General features: G+C 43.2%; 1 protein-coding gene across 5 annotated transcripts in view; it reads right to left on the reverse strand.

The window, feature by feature from the left end:
• HECTD4 (HECT domain E3 ubiquitin protein ligase 4) overlaps nucleotides 1–23,227 on the reverse strand; it is a 130,235-nt gene that overhangs the window by 63,833 nt on the left and 43,175 nt on the right. For 3 of the 5 annotated variants that reach the window (XM_054997014.1, XM_054997012.1, XM_054997011.1), the window contains exons 7-17: nucleotides 17,885–18,055; nucleotides 16,243–16,435; nucleotides 14,647–14,808; nucleotides 12,760–12,873; nucleotides 10,619–10,759; nucleotides 8,603–8,835; nucleotides 6,682–6,827; nucleotides 6,320–6,390; nucleotides 6,070–6,175; nucleotides 5,212–5,332; nucleotides 2,555–2,683 (exon numbers count right to left, since the gene is read on the reverse strand). In XM_054997014.1, the coding sequence (XP_054852989.1) occupies nucleotides 2,555–2,683; nucleotides 5,212–5,332; nucleotides 6,070–6,175; nucleotides 6,320–6,390; nucleotides 6,682–6,827; nucleotides 8,603–8,835; nucleotides 10,619–10,759; nucleotides 12,760–12,873; nucleotides 14,647–14,808; nucleotides 16,243–16,435; nucleotides 17,885–18,055 (1,587 nt within the window). The remainder of the gene's footprint in view (nucleotides 1–2,554; nucleotides 2,684–5,211; nucleotides 5,333–6,069; nucleotides 6,176–6,319; nucleotides 6,391–6,681; nucleotides 6,828–8,602; nucleotides 8,836–10,618; nucleotides 10,760–12,759; nucleotides 12,874–14,646; nucleotides 14,809–16,242; nucleotides 16,436–17,884; nucleotides 18,056–23,227) is intronic. The other 2 variants (XM_054997015.1, XM_054997013.1) reach the window with 1 other exon arrangement.

Consider the following 23,227-nt stretch of genomic DNA (forward strand, 5'->3'; position numbering starts at 1 on the left):
AACTGATTGGTTCAAACCCTTGCAATTAATTAAAGAGTGCCCTGAATGACTGGAAAGGGGTTTTTTTAATGAAAACTCTTCTAAATAGAAATACAAAAACTAGAAGTGGCAGGAGCTATCTTAGATAAGGCATCCTCCTGCCCTCTCTTTCTCACACACAGAGAAGGAACGAACGCCTCTTCGAAGATGGTACCTGCCCAAACCTGTGTGTTCACCATCTAAAAATACGAAGTATGCTTTTATCAGGACTATTGCCCTGATATGTGATGAAGGTTTAGCCAATTGATACAATATATGAACTAATATTTCTTCTGTTGATTGACAGCCTCGATGGGCAGACAGACAGACGGACGGATGGACAGATGCAAACGCACGCGCCCTTATTCCTGCCCTCCCTGAAATGACAAAAATAATCAGAAGTGCACAGGGCATTCTCCTCCTTATACTGGAAAGAACGGCATTACTTGGTATTTATCTAATGCTGGAAACGGGGCCAAGGCAGTCCTGTTCTACAGTGCTGGAACAGCCAGTTTCTTCCTCTCTGCAGCAGATGTTGAAGAGAAGGGAACAAGATAAATACATTGAGAAACTCCAGTTACTGAAAAGACTGGGCTCTAACGGGACCAGGGCTGCCTCTGCAGAGTACTTATCAGAAAGGTTAATCCAGCCCTGACTGCTGGCTGGACAAGGAACGAAAGACAGTCCTAGAACGGAAGAGAGATGACAGCTGCAGAGAGAAACTGGGGGGAAAAAATTGTGTTTGTAGGATGAGACGCATCATGGACACATTAGCACTTCGTTAATACATTGATGAATGTGTTAGAGTGGCCTATATCGGACATGTTCTCAAATTTACCAAGGAAAATTAAAAGAGATTGCTCTCTCTGGAAGTAAAGGGCACAGCAAAATGTAGATTTCTCCCATGTGAGCACCACTGAAAGAAACGAGAGCCTGTTCATATCCAAGGGGCACCAGCATTAGTTTGCAACGGACTGGGCCCCGAGTGGCTCTGAGCAGTTGCAAATACAGATGCAAAACATAGCAGAAGAGAAGCACAAACCTTGGACAAAGGCATGTCTTGCCCTGTTTCTACACAACTAATACTCCCCCGAGTGTGTGAACTGTTTATTCTCTCAGAAATCTTTCTTCTAATGGCAATACTTTGTCATAGCCGGATCACTATTTGCAGATTTCAAGTTTCACGTTAAAACACTGAAAAGGCTACATTTTTTCAGACCCAGCACTTGCCCCTCAGGAATACTCAGTGAAAGCAGCAAGTTCTAAAATGGAATCACCTCGTCTTTGCAACAAGATTGCATGGATAATTTAAATGGTGCTCAGCTAACAACGACTTTGAAATAAGGCCCCAATGACAGGTTATCAAGCTCAATCACAGCAAACATGTTCAAGCACAGAAAACACTGTTTACAGGGAGAGCCAGTCTGGTGCAGTGGTTAAGAGTGGCAGGACTCTAATCTGGAGAGCCAGGTTTGATTCCCTACTCCTCCGCTTGAAGCCAGCTGGGGGACCTTGGGTCAGTCACAGCTTCTCGGAGCTCTCTTAGCCCCACCTACCTCACAGGGTGACTGTCGTGAGGATAATAACAACATACATTGTAAACCACTCCGTGGCATGAAATTGTCCTGAAGGGCAGTATCTAAATTGAATGTTATTGTTGTTACCTACACCACAGATGCAAACTGGTTCCAGATCTGTTTAAGTGGTAAAACTTTCTCCAAGAAACCATGAGGCAGGAACACACAGAGAATTTTCTGTTAAGAATTTTTCTGTTCTCTAACTGAAATATCATTCTCAGGGTTTGAAGCGGGAGAAAAGTAATGATTTCTGGTGGGACCGACCTGTTTTAAAAGCCTGTTGCACAGGCAAAACTCACGTGTGCGTGACAAAACGGAGGCTCTCCACTGGGTTAGAGAGGAGAGCAATGAGCTCCATGCATATAAAAAGGAAGAGTGAGCACAGACACACTCTAGAGTTAAGTAAAAAGGGGAAAGCTTCAGATTACGGCAGACTAGGGAACAAAGATTCTGAGCCAGATGATCGGGGTCCTCAGTAAGATTTCAAGGCCTGTGGTTAGCTACATTCAAGGTTGAATTCCAACAAGTTTAACAGAATAATTTAAATAATAACTACATCAATATTATCAACACACAGTCTCTCTCACACCCTTTAAAAAAAAATCTAAGGGATTTACATCTTTGGTCCGTACACACAGCACATACAGGAAATGATTTTGTTTTAAAAAAATAGTTTGTATATAGAACCAGGTAGCAGAGCACTGGAGGAACGATTACACGAGTTCCCTGACTAGTCAACATGGACGTCATCTCATGCATAAACTGAAACAACCTTGAATCAGCCATCCCCTAGGAGTCCCAAGCAAGCTTTAACTTTCTGTCACAACACTGACATTGAGACAACAATACGTGATGCCACACAGAGGGGGTATACCAGTCGGATGCCTTGCATCGATACAAGGGCCAGGAAATAGCAGGGGTTGTCGAAAGAGGTACTGGAATTTAATCTTGATGTTTACCTGTACCTTCAATGTCTCTCCCTGCAACGAGCTGTCACTGTCATCATTTTCGTCAGGCTTAATCAAAATAGTATTACTCAGAAGATGGTTCTGTACGGCCATCAGATACCGCAGGCAGGAGGAGGCAGCCTTTAATATAAACGAGCACCATTCGCATTATCGTCTCAACACTTCAATTAGAAAAATCAGTACAGAAAAGGCTGTGTGCTATTTTTGAAACACGAAGGAAGAGAACAAACAGGGAAGGGTACAAGGGGAATGTCAAATTATTCTCCTGCTAGACTGTAACAGCTTCACAACGAAGCACAAGAGCACAGCAGGCCAAAGAACTGGGAATCACAGCACAGGGAGCAACAGTCTGCCAGCTTTGCATGTAGGCTAAAAAAACAATGAGGGATGAGTAAATAGGCAGTCAACTTCACTCTTGAAACAAGGCTGAACTGCAAAGATCAGCAACTAAATTCAGGGGGTGGAAGTGGGTCTTCGTGCAATGCAGCAGCCAGTCTACATCTAGAAGATGGTGGTGGGGCAGGAGCACCTTGCAGAGCTCTCTGACCATTCCCAGGACAAGCAAAGTCAGAATAAATTATGCAGAATAGTAAAAAAAATAATGGAATGAGCTATGTGAACTTGGAGAGATTATTAATATTTACATAATTTAAAGAACTCCGCTTTTCTCGGTACAGGTTTTGGATGACCTTGATACAGAATTTCAATTTTTTTTGAATTACACACAGTATAGGCCTAAACCGCACACACTCATATCCCTTCTGCTCGTAATTTCCAGAATATTCTGCCAGAAACATTTCCAGATATTTTTATCACCCCAAATTTTAGTTGTTTATTACGGCCTTACAGCTGTTCCAAGCTTTCCAGTAAGGCAAGCCAATATTACTATCTCTGTAGGATACAACGGGGACTGAGATTAAGGACCAAACTAGAAGAGGCATAAGGATCTCCTGCACTCTAAAAAAAAAATGAAAACAGCAGCCATGGGGCACTGCATTCAGATCAGGGTTGCAGCAGACAGGAAAGGTTATTTTTTGTTGCTTCAGCCCTTCCCCACTGTGGCACAGAGGTGGGGGCAGAGGCCCGAGGAGACCTAGTCTGCGGGCTCAAAGGCAGCAACTGCTCTAGGACAGGGTAGGACAATGTCCAGGACGGCAGTAGCAGCATGATGGCCCCAGGAGGAGTGGAGGCGTGCCACCTGCAGGAAAGCTGTCCCCCACAAGTCAGCTACTGAGCACAGCATTAAGGGCAGGCTTTAGGGTGAGGTTGGCAGCAAGGGTCTCTGAATAGCTAGCTGGGGTGCAGCAAAGCAAGGAAGAGGTTAAAAGATGAACAAGGTTCAAAGAAAGAAGCAGCAGCACTGGGCTACGTTTGCCGCTCCCCCAGCTCCTCAGAAAGATAAAATTAAAAGGCGGTCATTGGGCCTACAGTGTGACACCGCTTCTGGGACATCATGCCTGTCTAGGACTAATTGACTCCTAGAGAGGCATGACAACACATCTGGATTTTTCCAGGCGGCACCACACCACTGCCACTCCCTAGCAACCCTAGCTTGGCCAGCATGGATGAAGCCCCAAAGATGCCAAGGAAGAAAGAGGCGAAGACAGAGGGGGAGAGGAAGGTGAGCTGGTTGAGAAAGCATAGAGAAGGGAGGAAGGGGAACCCGGAGGAGGAGTTGTGGCCCTGGGCAAGACAGGACAATTTGACTTGGTAAAGTCTCCTGGATCTGACCCACGGCAGAGGCACAGGCCAGCCCCCTAAGGCTCTAAAGGGGGCGGATGAAGGGAATGCACTCACGTGGGGACCTGTTTGGACTCGGTTCATGGCAAGAAAGGGAACCTTCATGAGCATCACTGAGTCTGGGCAAGTCTCTGCCTACCACAGCAAGTCACTGCCCCATAAAGGGGTCACACCCACCTGTGCTATTTTTTAAACCCCAGTCACTCCCCCTTGAGTAGTCGCTTCAGAGAAGAGGGGAAAACCACATCTGTTGCCTTATGTTACCCTCTGCAGGACAAATAGCAGGTCTGCAGGTAGGAGCAACTGAGGACGGGAATACAGCCTCTTACTTGAACCACACACCCTCTTCCCCAACTTTTTAAAAGTGCAGGAAATCCACTAACAGCTCTACCAATATCTCATCTGTCTGGGTCCCAAAGGTTGCCCTGTGAAGCCAAAGCTGAAGGCCAGATATGCATTATGGTCTTCCCATCTCAGTGCCTGTCCCGTGTATTACGATCCTCCGGTTCTCAATTATCATCTTTTCGTTTCAAATATGAAAAGAGAAAGCAGGGCAACGTATGGATGAAAAGCATTATGGAGAGCCCGTCTACGCATACGCGGGCCATTGTGCAACCATCTGAACCTGTTAAAGCACTAACACTCATGATGGGACAAAGTGTGAGACTGCATGTGCATTTGCAGCACTGGCCGTCAGAGATTACATGAAAGACAGCAGGGGAAGAAGACTTACCCTTAGAAGTCTGCCGTCTCGCCTGTAATAAGTGCCGTATTTCACTTCTGCAGCCCAAAATCAAGAAAAGTCGGCCCTGCAAACTTGCAGAGACCACGGCACTGCCATTCTATCGTAACGGTAGCCATAAAATAAATAGTTTTTTGAAAATAACAAGCTAGAGGGTTTTACTCACAGGCACAGTTGAAAGGAGCCTTTGAAATTCCTCTCTGGATACAGTTTGGCACTTGGTGATTAAGATACAAGATTCTCGGACAACAATCTTGAGAATGTAGTGCAAAAGTTCATCGTTTAGTCTTTAAAATGCAGGAAAGTCATGGTAAAGAAAGAATGGAATAAATTCAAATTGCGATGCACTAAAATTTCAGTAGTGAAACACTGATTTGCATCTTTTTCTTTACTTAACTTTCACTGCGCAGGATTCAAAGTACTGCACAATCAGTTCCGTATGCCCAAGGTGCTGGGCTTATCTTAAAGAGCAGCCTTCCTTTCTCACGTTTTCACAGACTACTGGGAATGGGGAAGTTTCAAAAGCGAACTGTGACATGGCAGGGGGATCTGCTGTTCAAAGGCCACTGGTACATGCAAGTACTTGGAGGCATCTACACTTGCTCTTTGGATGAATCCTAGCCTCAATGTACAAACACGATCTCTAACAAGAGCCCCAATTCTTGTGCAGAGGCAATTTCCAGGGAACTGCAACCTGCACTGTTCATTATTTCTAAGGCTGGTTTTGATACAAATAACTTCCATGCACCAGAGAGCTGCATGGAATAAACTGACACATGAACAATAATTTATGCCATAATCTGTCTTCCAGGAAATTGCTCTCTCGCTGATCCAAGCATCTCTTTGGTTCTTCTGAATCTTCATTCCCAAAATTACCAGTCTTTTAAAAAAAACCCTGAAGAATCATTAGCTGACTCTTCGGTTCATCCACTACTCTTGTGTCACCTGAGCCATTTTGACAAGTACCTTGTATCTCAATTGTTTGTCTTTATAGAGATCAGGTCTGTCCATGAAGATTAGTTACCTGTAATGCTCGTCTTCTTCACTGCCAAATCTGTTGTTCTGAAGCTGCTCGGCCAGGTTAGTCATAATCACATCTCGAAGCTGGGCCAGCCCACTATTTCGATCCCCTACAGTGAAATACATTGTGGGGTTTCTGGTTACGTACGCAACATTGGGCTACGCAGCCAAACTAATATGCAAAGTATGTTTTCTGAACTGGTCAACTACCAGTTTCCATAGGAACTTACTTTCCAATATCATTGCTCTCTTACCTTCAGTTAAGACCAGCTTAAGCAAGTTATTAATTTCTACTTCTCCAGGATACAGGATATTTAGACCAGAGCTTAAGAGGAGAGAAATGGATAAATAACTTTTAGCATTTGTTTACAGAAAATATGAGGAAAAAATATTTAATAACATTTTTGGGATTCAGCACGAATAACTTTAAAACATTTTGCATCTCATCATGTATTTGTATCCAATATTTTCTCGTCTTCTTACATGTCCACTACATATGAGAGAATGTTACAGGATAGGATTGTCTGCCCTCTATATGACTTTGTGATTGATCTTTAGTGCAATTATGGAATCCTCAGATTAATTCTAGTGAGATGTGTTACATATCAGAACATACCTGATTGCTAGACAGACTTCCTTCTGAATTTCAGGGCTGATCTGGTCTGCTGGTGCCATAAGTAGCTGCCAAAGCAGGAGGCCAGATCGCCTCACAATGTCACGGTTCTTCTCTGTTTGGGGGCTGAAGAAAAATTTAAAAACCACCTGCAACGACAATTGTTTGAAGGAAAATGCTCAAATGTTGAAATACCAGTTACAAATCAGGAATGACGAGCGACTCATTAAAAGAATATATAGCAGTTTGGATCCAAAGATGCCCAGCCCCTTGCAGAAGATTCACAAGAAGACTTTTTTTTGGTAACCCGTCAAGCACAAAGTACAACTGAATCCCAAGATGATCTTCTGCCTGTACAAGAGCTTGTGCACATTCTTACCCTAATCCTCAGGCAAAAGGAAAATGAGACCCTATCCTGTAATACTAGACTTGCAGGCACCCTATGAATCCAATTGGGAATAGATTCAAGACACACAAAAAGAAGTACTGCTTCACACAACGGGTAGTTTACTTTTGGAACTCACTGCTATGGGATATGCTAATGGTCACTGGATTTAAAAAGGGGTTAGACAGATTTAGAGTTGACAGTCTATTATTAGCTATTAACCATGAGAACTGCATGGGACTTCTGCTTCAGAGGAAGAATGCGGGATAGGGTTGTTGACTTCATGCCAGATCGACGGGGGGGGGAGATTGACGGGGGGGCAGGGGGTAGTCTGCCCCCGGGGCCGCCAAAGAGAGGCAGCGGGCGCAGCTGCCATCCCCGGGAGCGCACGGGCGGCAGGACAGGGGGTGCGCAGGTGGCTGGGAGGTCGCCCGCGCCATTCGCCTGCCCCGCAGGACAGGGGGTGCGCAGCAAGCCGGCTGCCCAGCCACCACTGCTGCCTTTCACCTGCCCCACAGGACAGGGGGTGGCCGGCTTGCCATGCGCCCCCTGTCCTGCAGGGCAGGCAAATGGCGCGGGCAGCCTCCCAGCCACTTGCGCTGCCGCCACCAGCTCCACGGCACACCGGGACAGATGGCTTGCTGTGGGGCGGCTCGCGCCACCCTGCGTGATGACGTCATGGAAGTGACGTCATCACACAGTGCTGGGAGCGTGCGTATGCTGTGCATGCGCATGAGTGGCCGGTCTTCGGTTGCCCTGGGCACCAGCAATCGTAGATCTGGCCCTACTTCATGCTCTGTTTGCGAGTTTCTGTGTGGCATGTGATTGGTCACTGCTGGAAAGAGGACACTGGAATAGATGGGCCATTGGTTACCTCCAGAGAATAGCAAGGCCAGGCATCTTCCAGGGCACCATGACTTGTGAATGGCCCAACACCACACCAATGCTGACTGATACTCTTACTTCACATGGAGCCCCCAAGAAGGTCCGTTTCTACACATCATCTCTGCCAGGTTAAGGGAACCCCACCAAAGGTGTCCTGCCTAAGTGGCCCCTGAAAACTGGAGCCAATACAAAGGAAACTTTCTGCAGACATTTAGACTACGACTACATGTGCAATGTGTGTGTGTTATGTGCTGTCAAGTCTTGCCCAAATTCTCATGCAAACTAGTGTGGCCTCCTTTATTGAGTCAAGTCCTCTCATTTTGGGTCTCCCTCTTTTCCTACTGCTTTCCACTTTTCCTAGCATTATTGTCTTTGTCTTCTCATGATGCGACCAAAGTATGACAGCCTCAGTCTCATCATTTTAGCTTCTAGGGAGAACTCAGGCTAGATTTGATCTAGAACCCACTTATTTGTCTTTTTGTCCATCCATGATATCTTTAAAACTCTCTTCCAGCACCACATTTCAAATAAATCAACTTTCTTCTTGTCAGCTTTCTTCAGTGTCCAACTCTCACCTCCATACATAATAAACATGCGCAATAGAAACTGAAATAATTGCCTGTGACATAGATACAGACACCCACGCATGCCTACCTGGAAGACAACCAGGATACAGCGTATTATACAAGTGTCTCCATTGACCATGGCTTTCTCCATTATGTCACAAATGCTGCTGAGATGATGAGCTTCAATTGGGTGTTGCTTGCCCAGAAAGTTTGTAATTGGAAGGTTGTTACTTGCTGCAAGCAGGTTGAGCTGATGGATACACATGGCACCAACATGGTGTAGTAATTGGTTGATAACCTCATTCGTGGCTATGGCATCTCCTAGAAGAAAAAACAGCACCAAACCAAAGGATACGTCATAGAGATAAGTAACATGACTTCCAAGTTATCAGGCTTTATGTACTCTAAGCCTGGCATTCTGTACATTAATCATCCATACATCTGCACCATTTTCAAAATAAGATCAGCATATGATTGTAGAACTTGTTGCAAAGACACTGATAACCCAAGGCAAAGGGGGATCCTTAACTCATGGGCAGAGCATGGGCTCTGCAGGGCTGAAATCTTGGGCACCCGCTGTCAGCAGGAGTAGACAACACTGGGCTAGATGGACCCAGGTCTAAAGCAGCATCATATATAACTGAGTATGGGAAGTGAGCAAGTAAAGGGCGTGGAGGTTGGGATTAGGCCAACTGACTTAAGTAACCCACAGTCAACATCTTGAGCAGGGGGAGGGAGAGAAAGAGAGAGAGGTACACAAAGCTGGTCATGGCTACAAAAACTTTTTCTTCTGGCTATCAGAAGACTTTGCCAGGATTGTCCAGGTTTCTGACTTTCTCCAGAAAAGTCCCATATATTTCATCTGGAAGGGCCAGAAACATGCTCTGAAAAACCTACAGCTCTGGTTCTCAGGACATCATATCTTGTGTGGGCCACCAGATGTTGGGTTTTTTTTTTTTGCATATTCAAATAATAATCACCCTAAATAGCTACTTCTCTCATACAGCTTTATCCCAATTTCCAAAAGCATTCAAAAAGTAACAAAGCAGATAAACATGGAGCTTGGTTCTTGGAGAAGGGATTCAGAATTCCCCTGTTGTTATACACTCGTTGGTGTAGCCTTTGGCCAGTCACTCCATCACAATCTAAGGCCACTTAAACATGAGTCGTTCACCCCAGTTTGGATGCTTTGGAAAGCAGATTGTTTTGAGCTTCCCACAAAGCACTGTAGAGGTTCTGTGCACCTGCTGGGCTGTCCTCAACTTCCTGCAACTGTTTCCAAACCTGCTTTGCTCCCATCTTTTGGGAAAGATCACAGCAAAGCTGCAGTGACACACATGAAGACAGGAAAGTCTGGATCTTCCTGGTTCTACCTACAATTGGCACTAGTTTCCCTGCTCCTGTCTCCCATGGCAGCCATTCCCAACAGAGGGCTCTTTTTTAAAAAACTGGCAACTGTCATGTCTGATAGTTATACTGGTATAACAATATGCTAATTGTCATATTTTTTAAAAAAACAAAAAATGAAAAAGCCCTTGGTGATGTGGAAGGGACCCACCGCTGCAGGGAACTGGGGCAGACAAATGTGAGGAAGCCCCACTGCTGTTGCACTGAATTAACAGCCACAGCAGCAGTGGGGGAAACCGTATTTAAGTTTCCCATCTGTAAAATGGGCCCCACTTCTCAAGGTTTTTACAACAGTGACGGCATATTTACAACATACTCCATAACTGGCAATTTCTATTTGCCGTACAAGTTGCGACACAGAAACACCTCCTTGTCTGTGTGTTTTTATGCGTTTATGTTTTATGTAATTGTCTTAAATTCTTTTTTGTATTTTAAATGCTTGTTAATGTCTGAAATGTATTCGTGTTTTGTTTTAATGTTCACCACCTTGGGGTTCCTGAAATGGGGCTGAAAGGCAGCAAAGAAATATTTGAATAAAATAGTACCAGAATACTAGGTATCCTCCTAATCATCCTTGTATAAAAGTGCAGTTCTGCGCTGCCAGTTTCTTGGCAAGATGCAAGAGGCTTCTAGGAAAAGCTCCCCAGCTTGGGCTGCCCGTCTTTACATGGAGTGCTGATCGTCTATTTCCCCTCACCTTTTGGCTCCGTAATGATATGGCTGACTCCTAGCCGCTGGCAGACATAGTGAAAGGCTTGGTTCCCGGGATTGCACCATTGATCAATATAGTCATTTGAACATGTCCAGATCATGTTGTTCATAGCATCATAGCACGCACCTGAACACAAACAACAAATACATCCGCCAATCAAAAGAGTCAGGATTCAAAACATTTTTGGTCTGTAATAACTCCTGCGTTTATTCCCGCCCCCATCCCCCAACTACCACTGAGATGATGCTGCCTAGAGAGGGGCAGAGAGATACTTGTAACCTTTTGATTTTGGAATGTATTTGGAACTGCCAAGGCTTTGGGGGAATTATCCTACTTCGCTCAAGCCTTCCTTCGACAGAAGAGCTGCTTCTGTGGGAGGAAGCCTTCAGAAGTGGCAGGAAAGCATCAAACTTTGCTGAGCAGAATGGCACCATACAAGCCCAAATATTCGAAATTCCATTAAAACTAATATGAAACAACTATTTCCCACTAAAAAAAAAAAAAGGCAAACTGCTTCTTAAAGCTTTCCTCCACCCTGCCCCTGCCCCTGTTCCAAACACAAGGAGCAATATGAAGCAGTAACCACAACTGCCAGGAGCTTTGCCAGGGCATTGGGCAATGACTGCAGCCTGGACAATAAGAACCGTGAACAGCGTGTCATGAGGGAGTAGGCAAATACCTCAGGCAGCAGGCAGCTAGCCAGGGGAAGGTGAGCGACCTTGTCCAACAGCATTAGGCACAGCACAGTGGAGTGTGCAGACACACTCCTGGGGCAGCAGTTCAAAGGCCATTTACACACAGGTTATTTGCCCCTGGTTCGATGTTGTCAGGAGGTACATTTTTTCCCTGTTTCCCCAGCCCATCATGGTGCATTTGTGCACTTCCAGGAGTTTCCTTGGCTTTTCTCCCATCTTTCCCAAACTTGCTCTGTAGCAAACCTTGGGTTAAGATCCAATCAAAGCCTGGATGGCTGTTGTACAGTGGGAAAGTTCTATATCCTCATGTTCACCATGGAGATGCTGCCGTCGCCATTTTAACAAGATTTAAAAATGCCAGGAGGGCCCGATCCTGATTGGGTCCACTGCATGGTAGACTAAGGTACTCCTTTTCCCCCCTCCCACAGCCCTTTTCAAGTACTGAAATAAAAAGGACATCGTCATGTCTAGTTTGGCTCTCAGGCTTTCTGGGGAAGGTGCTTCACTTCAGTTTCCTAACTAGCTTTCTACTGGAGCCAATGGGATTCTGAGTATTTGGAATTATTCTGAGTATTTGAAATTATAAAGCTTGGCAATATTCAGAATATGACATTATCTGGTGAATTTCCAAATCTGAATTGCACATGCTGACAAGAAGCAGATTTCTAACAGAATGCCTGAGAACTTCCATGACCAGCCTCCCTAAGAAAACCATTTAAAAATTTGCTTTCCCACTTCCTGCTCGCCAATCAATAGCTCAATAGATGTATTTCTGTGTCTCTCTCAAACATAGCACACACTGTAGAGACCTCATGAGTTTAACTGCCCGTTCCCCCCAGTAAACTAAGAAGTGTTCAAAGGAAGCTTTGTACAGGAGTCTACTTTCTTTTATCTCCTGTATTCTTCCTTTAAGTTCATGCCAGTATATGCTGCTTACTGGCATTTTAATTCACTGCCTGAAGAAGAGGTGACAGTCCCTTATTATGGCTCAGTTCAGAGCAAGCGTACAGTTTCAAATAAGGGTTCGGTAATTATTTACAAGTAATTGTGTCTTATTTTAAATTTTATTAGCCTCCTCTTCCTTTAGAAAGTTATTTACTCTCTAAAGAAAGGGTGGGGTTCAACTCATTAACTATAATCTGAGCCATTGGGTACTATGGTTTCCAATTCTTTTTATGTTGTCGATTTGCAGCCAACTTATGGCAACCCCACAGGGTTTTCAAGGCAAGAGACATTCAGAGGTGGTTTGCCATTGCCTGTCTCTGTGTAGCAACTCTGGCCTTCCTTGGGTGTTTCTCATCTAAGTACTGAGTGTGGCCAACCCTGCTTAGCTTTCGAGATTTTTTGAGATTAGACGACATGGACCATCCAGGTGAGGGCCTGGGTGTTTCCAACAGCAGGTCATACTTAAAATGCATCTTCCTTCCTTACCTAGACCAGGAACAAGGGCACTGCGTCCAAGTGAGCTCCCAGCAGCATCAATGAGATCCGCTCGGCTTGCAAACTGCCCGTCTGATATATTGTACACCAAGCTTGAAGCCAAAACTTTAAACAAGGAAACATCAATCAATCTTTCTAAACTGCACACGTTTCTCATTAAAATTTTCCATTGTGCATACAATGGTGTGCTTAATTTCTAAGTGTTAAGTTCTAATGGAAGTCTCAGTTTCTAAGATGAGAGACACTGGGACTAGAACATGACTGGAAGCCACACTTTCTGGTTTGGAACTTCTAGGAGAGGAGGCATCACTCCGGGGTAAGTCCCTACTTTGCATGCAGAAGGTTCCAGATTCATTTGAAAAACGGTCAAGTATCAAACGATGGGGGAGTTCTGTGCTTAAGACCCTGGACAGCCACTGCCAGTTGGAACAGACGATATGGGTCAAGACACCTGCCTGAGTTCTTGTGGGCCTGCTGTTCCCATATTCGGGGAGGCTGCCTATTGTTACTGAAAGCAGGGATTTAAAAAGGCCCTCAAGACACTTCCAACACTTCACATTTCTAAAGGCAAGTTACTCCTGCTTCACATGTGTATCCATTGTTGTGTCTTTCCACTTCTTGCCTCCTCTGCTCATGGGCAATCCCAGCCTTCCTTCAATTTTTGTTACAGACTAGAAACCAGATGTAGAAAATTGGGAATAAGTGTTCCAAACAACCACAAAAAGCAAGCACCATGTGAAAGCATTTGTATCAATAAATTCCTAAAGTAATTTAACAATATTCATAATAAACCACTACTAAAAATACACAGAAAATGACAGTATCAATTCCTACTATATTCTAAGTAATGTTACTAACAATACAGAACAGAAATTCACAGTAAGTACAGACTTTTTTTTTAGTCCAGAGTCCACTGCAATTTATGACTAAGACACAAATGATAAGAACTTCTTTACAAGATTTCCAACTTCTTTGGGATTCTTACTGTAAAGGTATTTTTGCAGGGCTTCCATAAGAATTGTTTTGGACCTGGATATATGGACTTGTGACTGTAGCAGGTATCTCTTTTTCTGATGCGCTGGTATCAAAAAACTGCTGATATTGATGGATTGGTACAAAAAGACTTGGACTACTGCTCTCCTGCCTAACTCAACTTAATATAAAAGGAAAGCGAAAAGACCTTCAAGCAGATTTGTAAAAAACTGGATTTGCTTTTCTGAGCAATGGAACATGGCATTTTCTAATAATTTACAGCCATATATATTGTTTTACTTGATTAAAAAAATTAAAAAGTGGTTTTGCTTTACTATGAAGGTTTTTGGTAAAATCTAATGCAATTTATCAGATGTCAAGAAGACTAATGAATGAATTCCTGCTTGCTCCATATTGTCTGTTTTACTTAGGAAGTACAAGGACTGATATTGTCACGCATATAATTTCTGAAGTATTTTGATACTGATTTATTATAAATGTTAAAATATTTTAGAAGTCTGCTGTATAAACACTATTGTGTGGTGGTGAAGTTTTATTCACGACCAACCAAGCAGGGTCTACCACCTGGTGCCACACAAACATGCAGCCAGTCATGTAAACCCTACTCCAAGGCTAAGGCCTGAGCTGAAAACTGGTCCTGGTACTAAACTTTGGCTAGCCTAGGCTCAAGCCAAGTCCTGAACTGGCCAATCACTGGAAAGAGACTGGGAGGAAACTCCTCCTTTCAGACAGATGGAAAGAAAAGGATTGCTAAAACAGGAGCGGGTGAAAACAAGACGTTTTCTTAAGGTCAGAGTAGAATGGCAGAGCGTTGGACAGACCACTCTGCCAACTAAGCTCAACAAAGAGAGCAGAAGCAAGGCAGGCAGGCTGCAGAGAACTTACTTTTTAAGGATGACAAACCACTTGTTCCACCAAAAAGAGACCGTGTGGCAGAGCTGCCAGAACCACCTGGGGGCGGGACCAACATCACCAAATATGTTCCACATGTGTATATCGGAGTCTTTCGTAGCATTTTGAGAGGTAAGCCACAGCTTGTGTTTGCAGCTGAAAATTTCAGACAAAAGTTGTGAGAAGCATGCAAAACACTTTTCCATTAGAAAAAAAGGATTCAAACCCCCAAACATAAGAGAAGCAAAGCCACAACTACTTGCAATGTGTAACATTTTGAGAAAGGGCACAGTCTGCTAGACTTTTCTGGAACAAAAGGTTTGTTGCAGGAGACAACCCCAAGTGTGTTCTGACCCACACAGTCAGAAAAGCAACTCTAAGGACTGGAGTCCACTCTTCAATACCAGTTAAAACTGGCTTAATTGACTGAAACCTGGCAGGATAAATCGGTTGATTTAAGTTACAGGTGGTAGGTATCAGCTGGGTATCAAGTCTTTCCTAGCCTCAAAGTAAAGGATTTTAGTGATCCTTTTCCTGTGACTTTCTCCATCAGCAGATACCTGGTGAAGACGGAAACCAGTCTTGATTACATGTACCTTGCATTGTGCACCAGGAAAAAAATCAAGATGCTGGTTTATCATCTGCCGAACTTGCCAGTAGGCTTCCTGGCTGAGCTGATAGAGGTGATCTTGCATGTGGTATTAAAGACCCCAATAATAATAACAACAACAACAAACCATCTCGAAAAACTTTGCAATTCATATGGAAAAACTGCAGCTTTCTGACATAACACCTACAGAACTGCAAAAGACAGCGCTACTTGGAACAGTGTACATATTATGCCGATATCTGGTTGATACTTAGGTATCCGGTGGAAACTTGTATCAGCTTAGCAAGGCCAATCAATAACAACATGTGACCATTGCTTATTGTTTCCAAATTCAATTGAAGGTGCTGGCCTAGGACCCATGTATCTGAAAGACCCTCTCTACTCGTATGTCTCCATGAGCCAATCATGGTTCTCTGGCTGCTACCTTATGGCTGTCCTCCGTCCTTAAGGTTGCCTGCCTGCCATCTGACCACAGCCTGTTTCTTTTCAACAGAGTCTCTTGCTTTGCAGAACAGAGTCTATGAGCAAGGTAATGGCCACAGAAGCTGTAAGGTTGTTTTCACTTGCTAGGGCTTTTAGTGTGGTTTGAGTGGGAGGCATTACACATTTTCATTTTATTATGGATAGTTTTCATTTAGAATTGTAAGTCACCTTGAGCACAAGGGGAAAGCCAGGTATAAATAAAACAATCAATAAAAATAAAAGTGCAATAGAAAACAGCAAGAGTCCAGTAGTACCTATAAGACTGATTTTTGGTAGGGTATGAGGTTTTGTGAGCCGCAGCTCACTTCTTCAGAAGTGTATCTGAAGAAGTGAGCTGTGACTCACGAAAGCTCATACCCTACCTACCACAAATTCTGTAAGTCTCGTAGGTGCTACTGGACTCTTGCTCTTTTCTACTGCTACAGACAGACCAACACGGCTACCCATCTTGATCTATCTTAAAGGTACAATGTTATTACTAAGAATTCCTTCCATACCTGCTTGGTCCTCTTTTAGCGTGTTGGAGATTGTGGAGCCAGTAAGTGCAGCCAAAGTCGCTGAAGGGGAGGCTCTGTACCTTGACAGCCTGCTCAGAAGCATCTCATTAATACTCTTGGCTGAATCTCCCTCTTTTCTCATTAGTATGATACGTTCCTGAAGGGGATTGGCTACACAGACACCATTTTCTGCCTATTAAAATGATCCAAGAGAGCTTTAATTCTCTTTGGGGGGAACAAAAGTCACCTCAAGTCATACATAAATCCCAAAAGACAAGGACAAAAGGAAAAAAAAATAAAATCTCAGTCCCAGCTATGTAGTATTTTAATGCAGTTCTCAATGAGGAGGGGTGTTGGCACTGGAGCCTTATAAAACTTAAAAGTGCTCTTTTAAAGAAAAACAATTACACATTATAAAACATTAACAGCCTGTCAAAAACTGTTGGAGTACAATACAATACAACAGCAATCAACAGAGACTAATTTTAACAACTTCCACATTCATTTGCTAGAAAAATAATTTGGCAGAACAGTTTGACTAACTTCCTAGAAAAATCACACCAGGGACCCTCCTTAGGCAGCATGATCCACAATGGAAACAGCACCGGCAAAGTGGCCACTTCTTGGACAGATCTTACGGACTCTCTGGACATGCAGGTTTTTAAAAAGCTGGGTCCAGGTACTCCAGACCCAGCTCGGGTTCCCGCAGCTGCTGTGTGGCTGCAGGGTACAGCTGTTTAAAAATAAAGGAGCGTCCAAAAGGCCCCAGAACGCCCCTGTGAGGGGAGGAAGGGATCCTGCCTTTCCCTTCAAGTTGTTTTCCAAAATCGAGAGCAAAGGGTGCCTGCCCCTGTTTCGCTGCTCCATGTGGAGTAATCTGTGAATATGGAGCAGTAAAAACAGGGAAATACCCTCCCCCCAATCCGATTGTGACAGAATGCAGTGGCGTTCTGAGGCAGTTTCAGCTCTCCTTTATTTTTTAACAGCTATTCCCTGTAGCCACACAGAAGCTGTGGAAACCCGAGTTGGCTCTAGGCAACCCGGACCGCTCTTTAAAAACCTGCACATCTAGAGATACCCTTAGTGTTCAGAGGTTTCATCTGCACGCAGGATAGGGAATACTCAAGTTTAAACCCTTACCAAGCCGGCTGCCGTGTGTCATTTTTTTAGTCCAGCCTGCTACTGTGAGTCATTATGAATATAGAAAAAAAACCATTACTGCTTTTCTCAGGCTTTCACAGACTGATTTCCTTCTACTGTTGATTTCTTTTTACTGATCTTATATCCTTCCCAGTCCCCCTTCCCCACAAACATCATGTCCTTTAGATCGTAAGCTGTGGAACAGAGTTCCTTATAGTGTCTAATCATGAAGACTAGTTTCAGGCACTATATGAATACTAACAAACCACTATAACAAACTGAGATGAAGGATAGATAACCTAAGCCACTGGGTTTGAGATGGAAAAGATTTAAATACTTAATATGTAATTAAGCCACAGAGTGAAATGAAGAACTGCTATGGCGCAAACCCTAGATAGCGAACCAAGTGCACACTATGTAATATGCAAGGGAAATTGGAAATGTGCTGGAAATAGCAGCACAAAGCTTAATTCTTTCCCAATAGCTTGGAAACAGCACTTACGATAAGCTCAAAAATATCCATGAAGACGGAGTGTCCCTTTGGGGTTTTTTCATTCAAGCTTGCAGGAGACCATATCCAGTAGAAATAAGTCCCATCTGAAGAGAGATGTACGGTTGTCATAGTGCTGCCTACTGGGAAGTGATCTGCTGGCATTGGGAGAAGCTGACATACCTGCATCAGGACACAAAAGCAACAAGGGGTGGGGAGTGGGGAAGAGAGAGTTTGCTTTTTCTCAAAGACTTCCCAACTAACATCATGAACCCTGAACTAAAAAATGAGATTGAAACGCATCTTATTTTCCAAATAGTTCAGTGAAATCACTGCAAACAAAACACATGGTTTTGAAAACTCATGCTTGCCAATCAGAACACTGAAATGTTAAACCTTTTCAAAATGCTTCTGTTAATGTGATTTTCCATATCAGCATTCTCTCACACCCTGTTTTTGTAACTTTTAATAATAACCCACATCCCTGAAATAGAAATATAAACAATGGAAAGGGCTGCAGATTAGTGATGGAGCACCTGTTTCTCACATGCCTGCAGTCTGAGGCCTGGTACCTCTAGTTAAAAAGGAATCTTATACAGCCAAGCTGGGAATAAGCAAAGCAGTACCTCTCCGCCAGTCCGAGGAGGCAATTCCTGGGCTATGTGGATAAGGCAGCTCCATAATATCATAGCATAACAGAACAATCCCATTTGCAATACTGACATGGATCAGAACACAAACTAGTAAAGTGTGAAAATGCTGAAAAGTGCCTTGCAGGCAGCGGGATGAATCAACCATAATATTTTAAAAACAATTTAAAGCATTTTTTGAGGACAGACCAAACACAATAAAAAAAAACACAGGGCTCCCAGCCTCCTGGAATAATTTATGCCCTAATCCTAAACTTCTGTACTGGTATATCAGACTGCACACTCAGGATTTAATGCCTTCTCTGCCATTTTGGTATAACATTTGGAGGCACTGTGCAGGACAGCAGTTGACACAACTTATGCCAGTGATTTATTCTGCTAAATCTTGGGATTGGGGCCATGAATCACAGATACGGTCAGCATGCAATATTTTGCTGATCCACAGACATTCTTGATACTGGATTCCTGTCCTCCACGACAGATTGCTACTGAGTCACCTCTGACAGTCATAAGGCACATTTTTCTGAACTGCCATCCAAGTGCTAAAGTATTATTTCTATGCTTCAAGCCCAAAGGCAATAAGCTTTTAAATTGCTATACAACCAAGTGCTACAAAAAGGACAACGCACACAGACAAACTCTGATCTTATCTTCTGAAGCCCCACACACCTTCCAAAGGCAATTGACGGACTAAGTAACTGACAAGTCATGCTGAAGTAGCAAACGAAACAGCACATTTGGAAGCTCTGGAAATGTTTCATACCTTAAGGGAATATCTTTAAAAACCTATGACCACCGCTGCAAGAATTATCTCTGATTAACAAATCGTATTTGAAGGGGCAGCATGAGGTGGCAGACAAAGGACCTTAAAATGTGTCCTCTCTTGGACTTCCGGTTTGGGATTCATGGAGGTCTGAAGCAGCTCCACTTGCGGAGCTGACCGGACTGCCGTTTTTAAGCGGCCGGTGGGGGAAATATAGCCCACGGCCGACTGCTCTCAGGCAGAGAGCAGGCAAAGAACGCTCAAGACCCTAGGGTGTGTTTGATCTCGGACGAGGGGGGGCTCTACGCAACGGGTCCCCTCCCGATCCTTGAGGTCCCACCCTGCGACAGGTCGGCTACGATCTCTGCGGCAGTTCTGGGGCCAACCTGGTTGGCATAAGACCTACATACCCAAGCTTCGATTGGGGGAAGAAGTGGAGAGGAGAAATTAAAATCGAAACAGCGACTACAACCCAAGAAAAGTGAATGAGAAGGTAAAGATCACTATCTTCTGATACGGGACAGATTGTTAAAAGTAAAGAAGAATAAAAGTAGATTTTCAAAATGCAACAGGCTAATAACAAGGAGGGGAAGACTCGGCAAGAGTTGTATTAGAAAAGAGATTAAGTTTAAAGAAGTTATTAAAGAAATTGGACTATTGTTTTGAATACTTGCGGTTATGGGGCTGTGAGAAAAAGATACCATCGCGAGACCTACTGTGGGAAGTCGGGAGACAGGAAGTACGTAATAACAATAGAGTTGCTGGAGAGAAGCGGCCCTTGCCGGAGGGCAGGAAGAAGGGAATCGCCATCTTTGAAAGGGGAAGGGTCGCGGCTTCAGCGGAAGAGGAAGCAAGCCATCTTGGATTACAAAATCATAGAGGAACCATAGAGAAAAAACGCCCGACATTTTGGACTCTTTAAAAATCAGTTTTTGCAAGAAGACCGGGATATTTGAATTAAAAAAGACATTAAATCTTACGCCACGGAGTTAAGGAAGAGAGCGGACTCGTGGGAGCGAGCCAAAGCAAGCCCCACGATGTCGAAAAAAGAGTGGCAATCGGCAATAGAAAACCTGGATAAAAAACTTTTAGAAGTGATTAAAGAACTTAAGGACACGAAATTGGAGCTGATTAAAGAGGTTAAACAGACAGTAAAATCGGAGCTGTCAGAAGTGAAGAAAGGTATGGAAACAATACAAAATGAACTACAAGGAACGCAGCAGAGAGTTAAAGCAGTAGAAGGCGCGATGGAGAATTTAGCAGACACGCAACAAACAGAGATGAGACTGATGAGGGGAAGAATGGCGGTTGCGGAAAGTAAACACATAGAGAAGCAGCTGAGGTTTCGCGGCTTGCCGGAAGTGGAAGGAAAGACAGCGCAAGAACAGATGACTGAGGTGTTAGCTGAATACCTGGGGAAGGAGGAGGAGGAAGTTGTGGCTATCCTAGATGTGGCATATCGTGTAAACTCGAGAATTGCAACCCAGAGGAAATTACCAAGAGACGTGATTGTGCAGTTTACGACTCGAAATATGAAAGAGAAGATTGTGACTAAACAGTTTCAAGATCCATTGGAGCTTGATGGCAAGACGATTATTATAATGAAGGAACTACCCAGATCAGTGTTACTAGATCGGAAAAAATATAAAGTGCTAATTCAGATTCTGAAGGACATGAAAATCAGGTACAGATGGGAATTACCAGAAGGTGTGTCCTTCGAATTTGGAGGGGCCAAAAAGCGGATCAGATCTGAGCGGGAGATGGAGAGATTTTTAAGGGACTATGAAAAGGACTTACCAGCAATAAGACCATGAATATGGAGTGTAAAGTTCTATCCTGGAATGTAAATGGACTAAATTCACTGAACAAGAGAAAAAGTATTTTCCACTGGCTATTAAAACAAAAATGTGATATTGTGTGTTTACAAGAGACCCATATTCGAAAGCAGGATGTAAAATATCTAAAATTGGAAAAATTGGGCAATGAATTTGCAGCGGCCTCTAATAAGAAAAAAAGAGGAGTGGTGTTGTATATAAAAGAGGAGCTACAGCCAAAATTTGTAATGAAAGATGTGGAAGCTAGATTTATAGCAGTGGAATGTACGTGGAATTTAAAGAGAGTATTGGTAGTCGGACTTTATGCACCTAACGGGGCAAAAGAAAGCTTCTTTGAGGATTTGAGGAAGCAATTAGATGACCTTTCATACGACCAGATAATTCTTGCTGGAGACTTCAATGGAGTGACAAACTTGGAATTAGATAAAAATACATCAACGGCACAAAAGAAAAGAGGACTATTATCAAAGCTCTTTTTTGAGCTGATACAACAGGAGACTTTAGAAGATGTATGGAGAAGAGAAAATCCTAAAAGCAGACAATTTACTTTTTACTCTGCGAGGCATTCTACATTATCGAGAATTGATATGATCTGGGCCTCAAAAGACTTAGCGTTATGGACTAAGGAGGTAGAAATAATGCCGATGGTAGGCTCAGATCACAATCCAATCATGTGGAAATTAGGGAGAAGGAGAAAAAGGAAAGCATGGAGAATAAATGAGGACTTGCTACAGGAAGGAGAGAATATGGAGATGCTGAGAAGAGAGACAAAGTTCTTCATACAATACAACGTGAATAAAGAAGTACCAACTAATAAAGTTTGGGATACTTACAAGGCGGTAATAAGGGGCATACTAATGGACTTAAATGGTAGAGCCAGGAAAAAGAAAGAAGAGAAGAGACAAGAGATCGAGGAGAAAATAAAAGCCAAAGAAATACAGTTAAAAAAGAGACCAGGGAAAAAGAAACTATATCAGGACATTAAAATACTTCAAGAACAGCTGACAGCAATGAATAATAAAGAATTGGAGTGGAACCTTAAAAGACTGAATCAGAAAACGTTCGAAGGTGCAAATAAACCTGGGAAGTATTTGGCATGGCAATTGAAAAAGAGAAGGGAAAGGAAAACAATAAATAAAATTTGTGAAGATAATAAAACCTATCTGGAACAGACTACCATTAGTAGAGCCTTTTACAAATTTTACGCTAAGTTGTATAACAAGAAAGAGGTGAACAAAGAATCAATAGCGACATATTTGGAGAAAGTGAAACTCCCAGTAATTTCGGAAGCTTGGAGAAATAGACTGAACAATGAAGTAACGGATGAGGAATTAAGCAAGGCAATACAATCTGCAAATCTGGGAAAGGCGCCAGGGCCAGACGGACTTACAGCTAAATTTTATAAGGTAATGGCCAACGAACTGGCACCATTCCTAAAAGAGGTGATCAATGGAGTTTTAAAGGATCAACGGATTCCAGATACCTGGAATGAAGCGAATATATCATTGATCCCCAAAGAGGGCCAAGACTTGACTAATGTGAAAAACTACAGACCTATATCGTTACTTAACAATGACTACAAAATTTTTGCGAAGATACTGGCGGAGAGACTGAAGGGGTGGCTTTCGGAAGTTATTGAGGAGGAACAAGCAGGCTTTTTGCCAGACAGACAAATTAAAGACAATTTAAGGACAGTGATCAATGCTATTGAATATTATGATAAGCGTTGTGATAAAGAGGTTGGTTTCTTCTTTGTTGATGCTGAAAAAGCGTTTGACAATTTAAACTGGGACTTTATGTTTGCCACCATGGAAAAGCTACAAATGGGAGAAAGATTCATTAGAGCAATTAAGGAAATCTACAGAGACCAGAATGCAGCAATTGTGGTGAATGATGAGGTTACTAAGAAATTGACTATAAGCAAAGGAACAAGACAAGGTTGCCCGTTGTCTCCGCTGTTGTTCATTTTGGTATTGGAGATCCTGATGATACAAATACGACAAGATGAAGAAATTCGTGGAATAAAAATAAAGGACTATTCTTATAAGGTCAGAGCATTTTGCGGACGATATAATGTTAATTGTAGAGGACCCAATGGAGAACATGC

Source organism: Eublepharis macularius, chromosome 13, assembly GCF_028583425.1.
Source record: "Eublepharis macularius isolate TG4126 chromosome 13, MPM_Emac_v1.0, whole genome shotgun sequence".
Taxonomy (NCBI): Eukaryota; Metazoa; Chordata; class Lepidosauria; order Squamata; family Eublepharidae; genus Eublepharis; species Eublepharis macularius.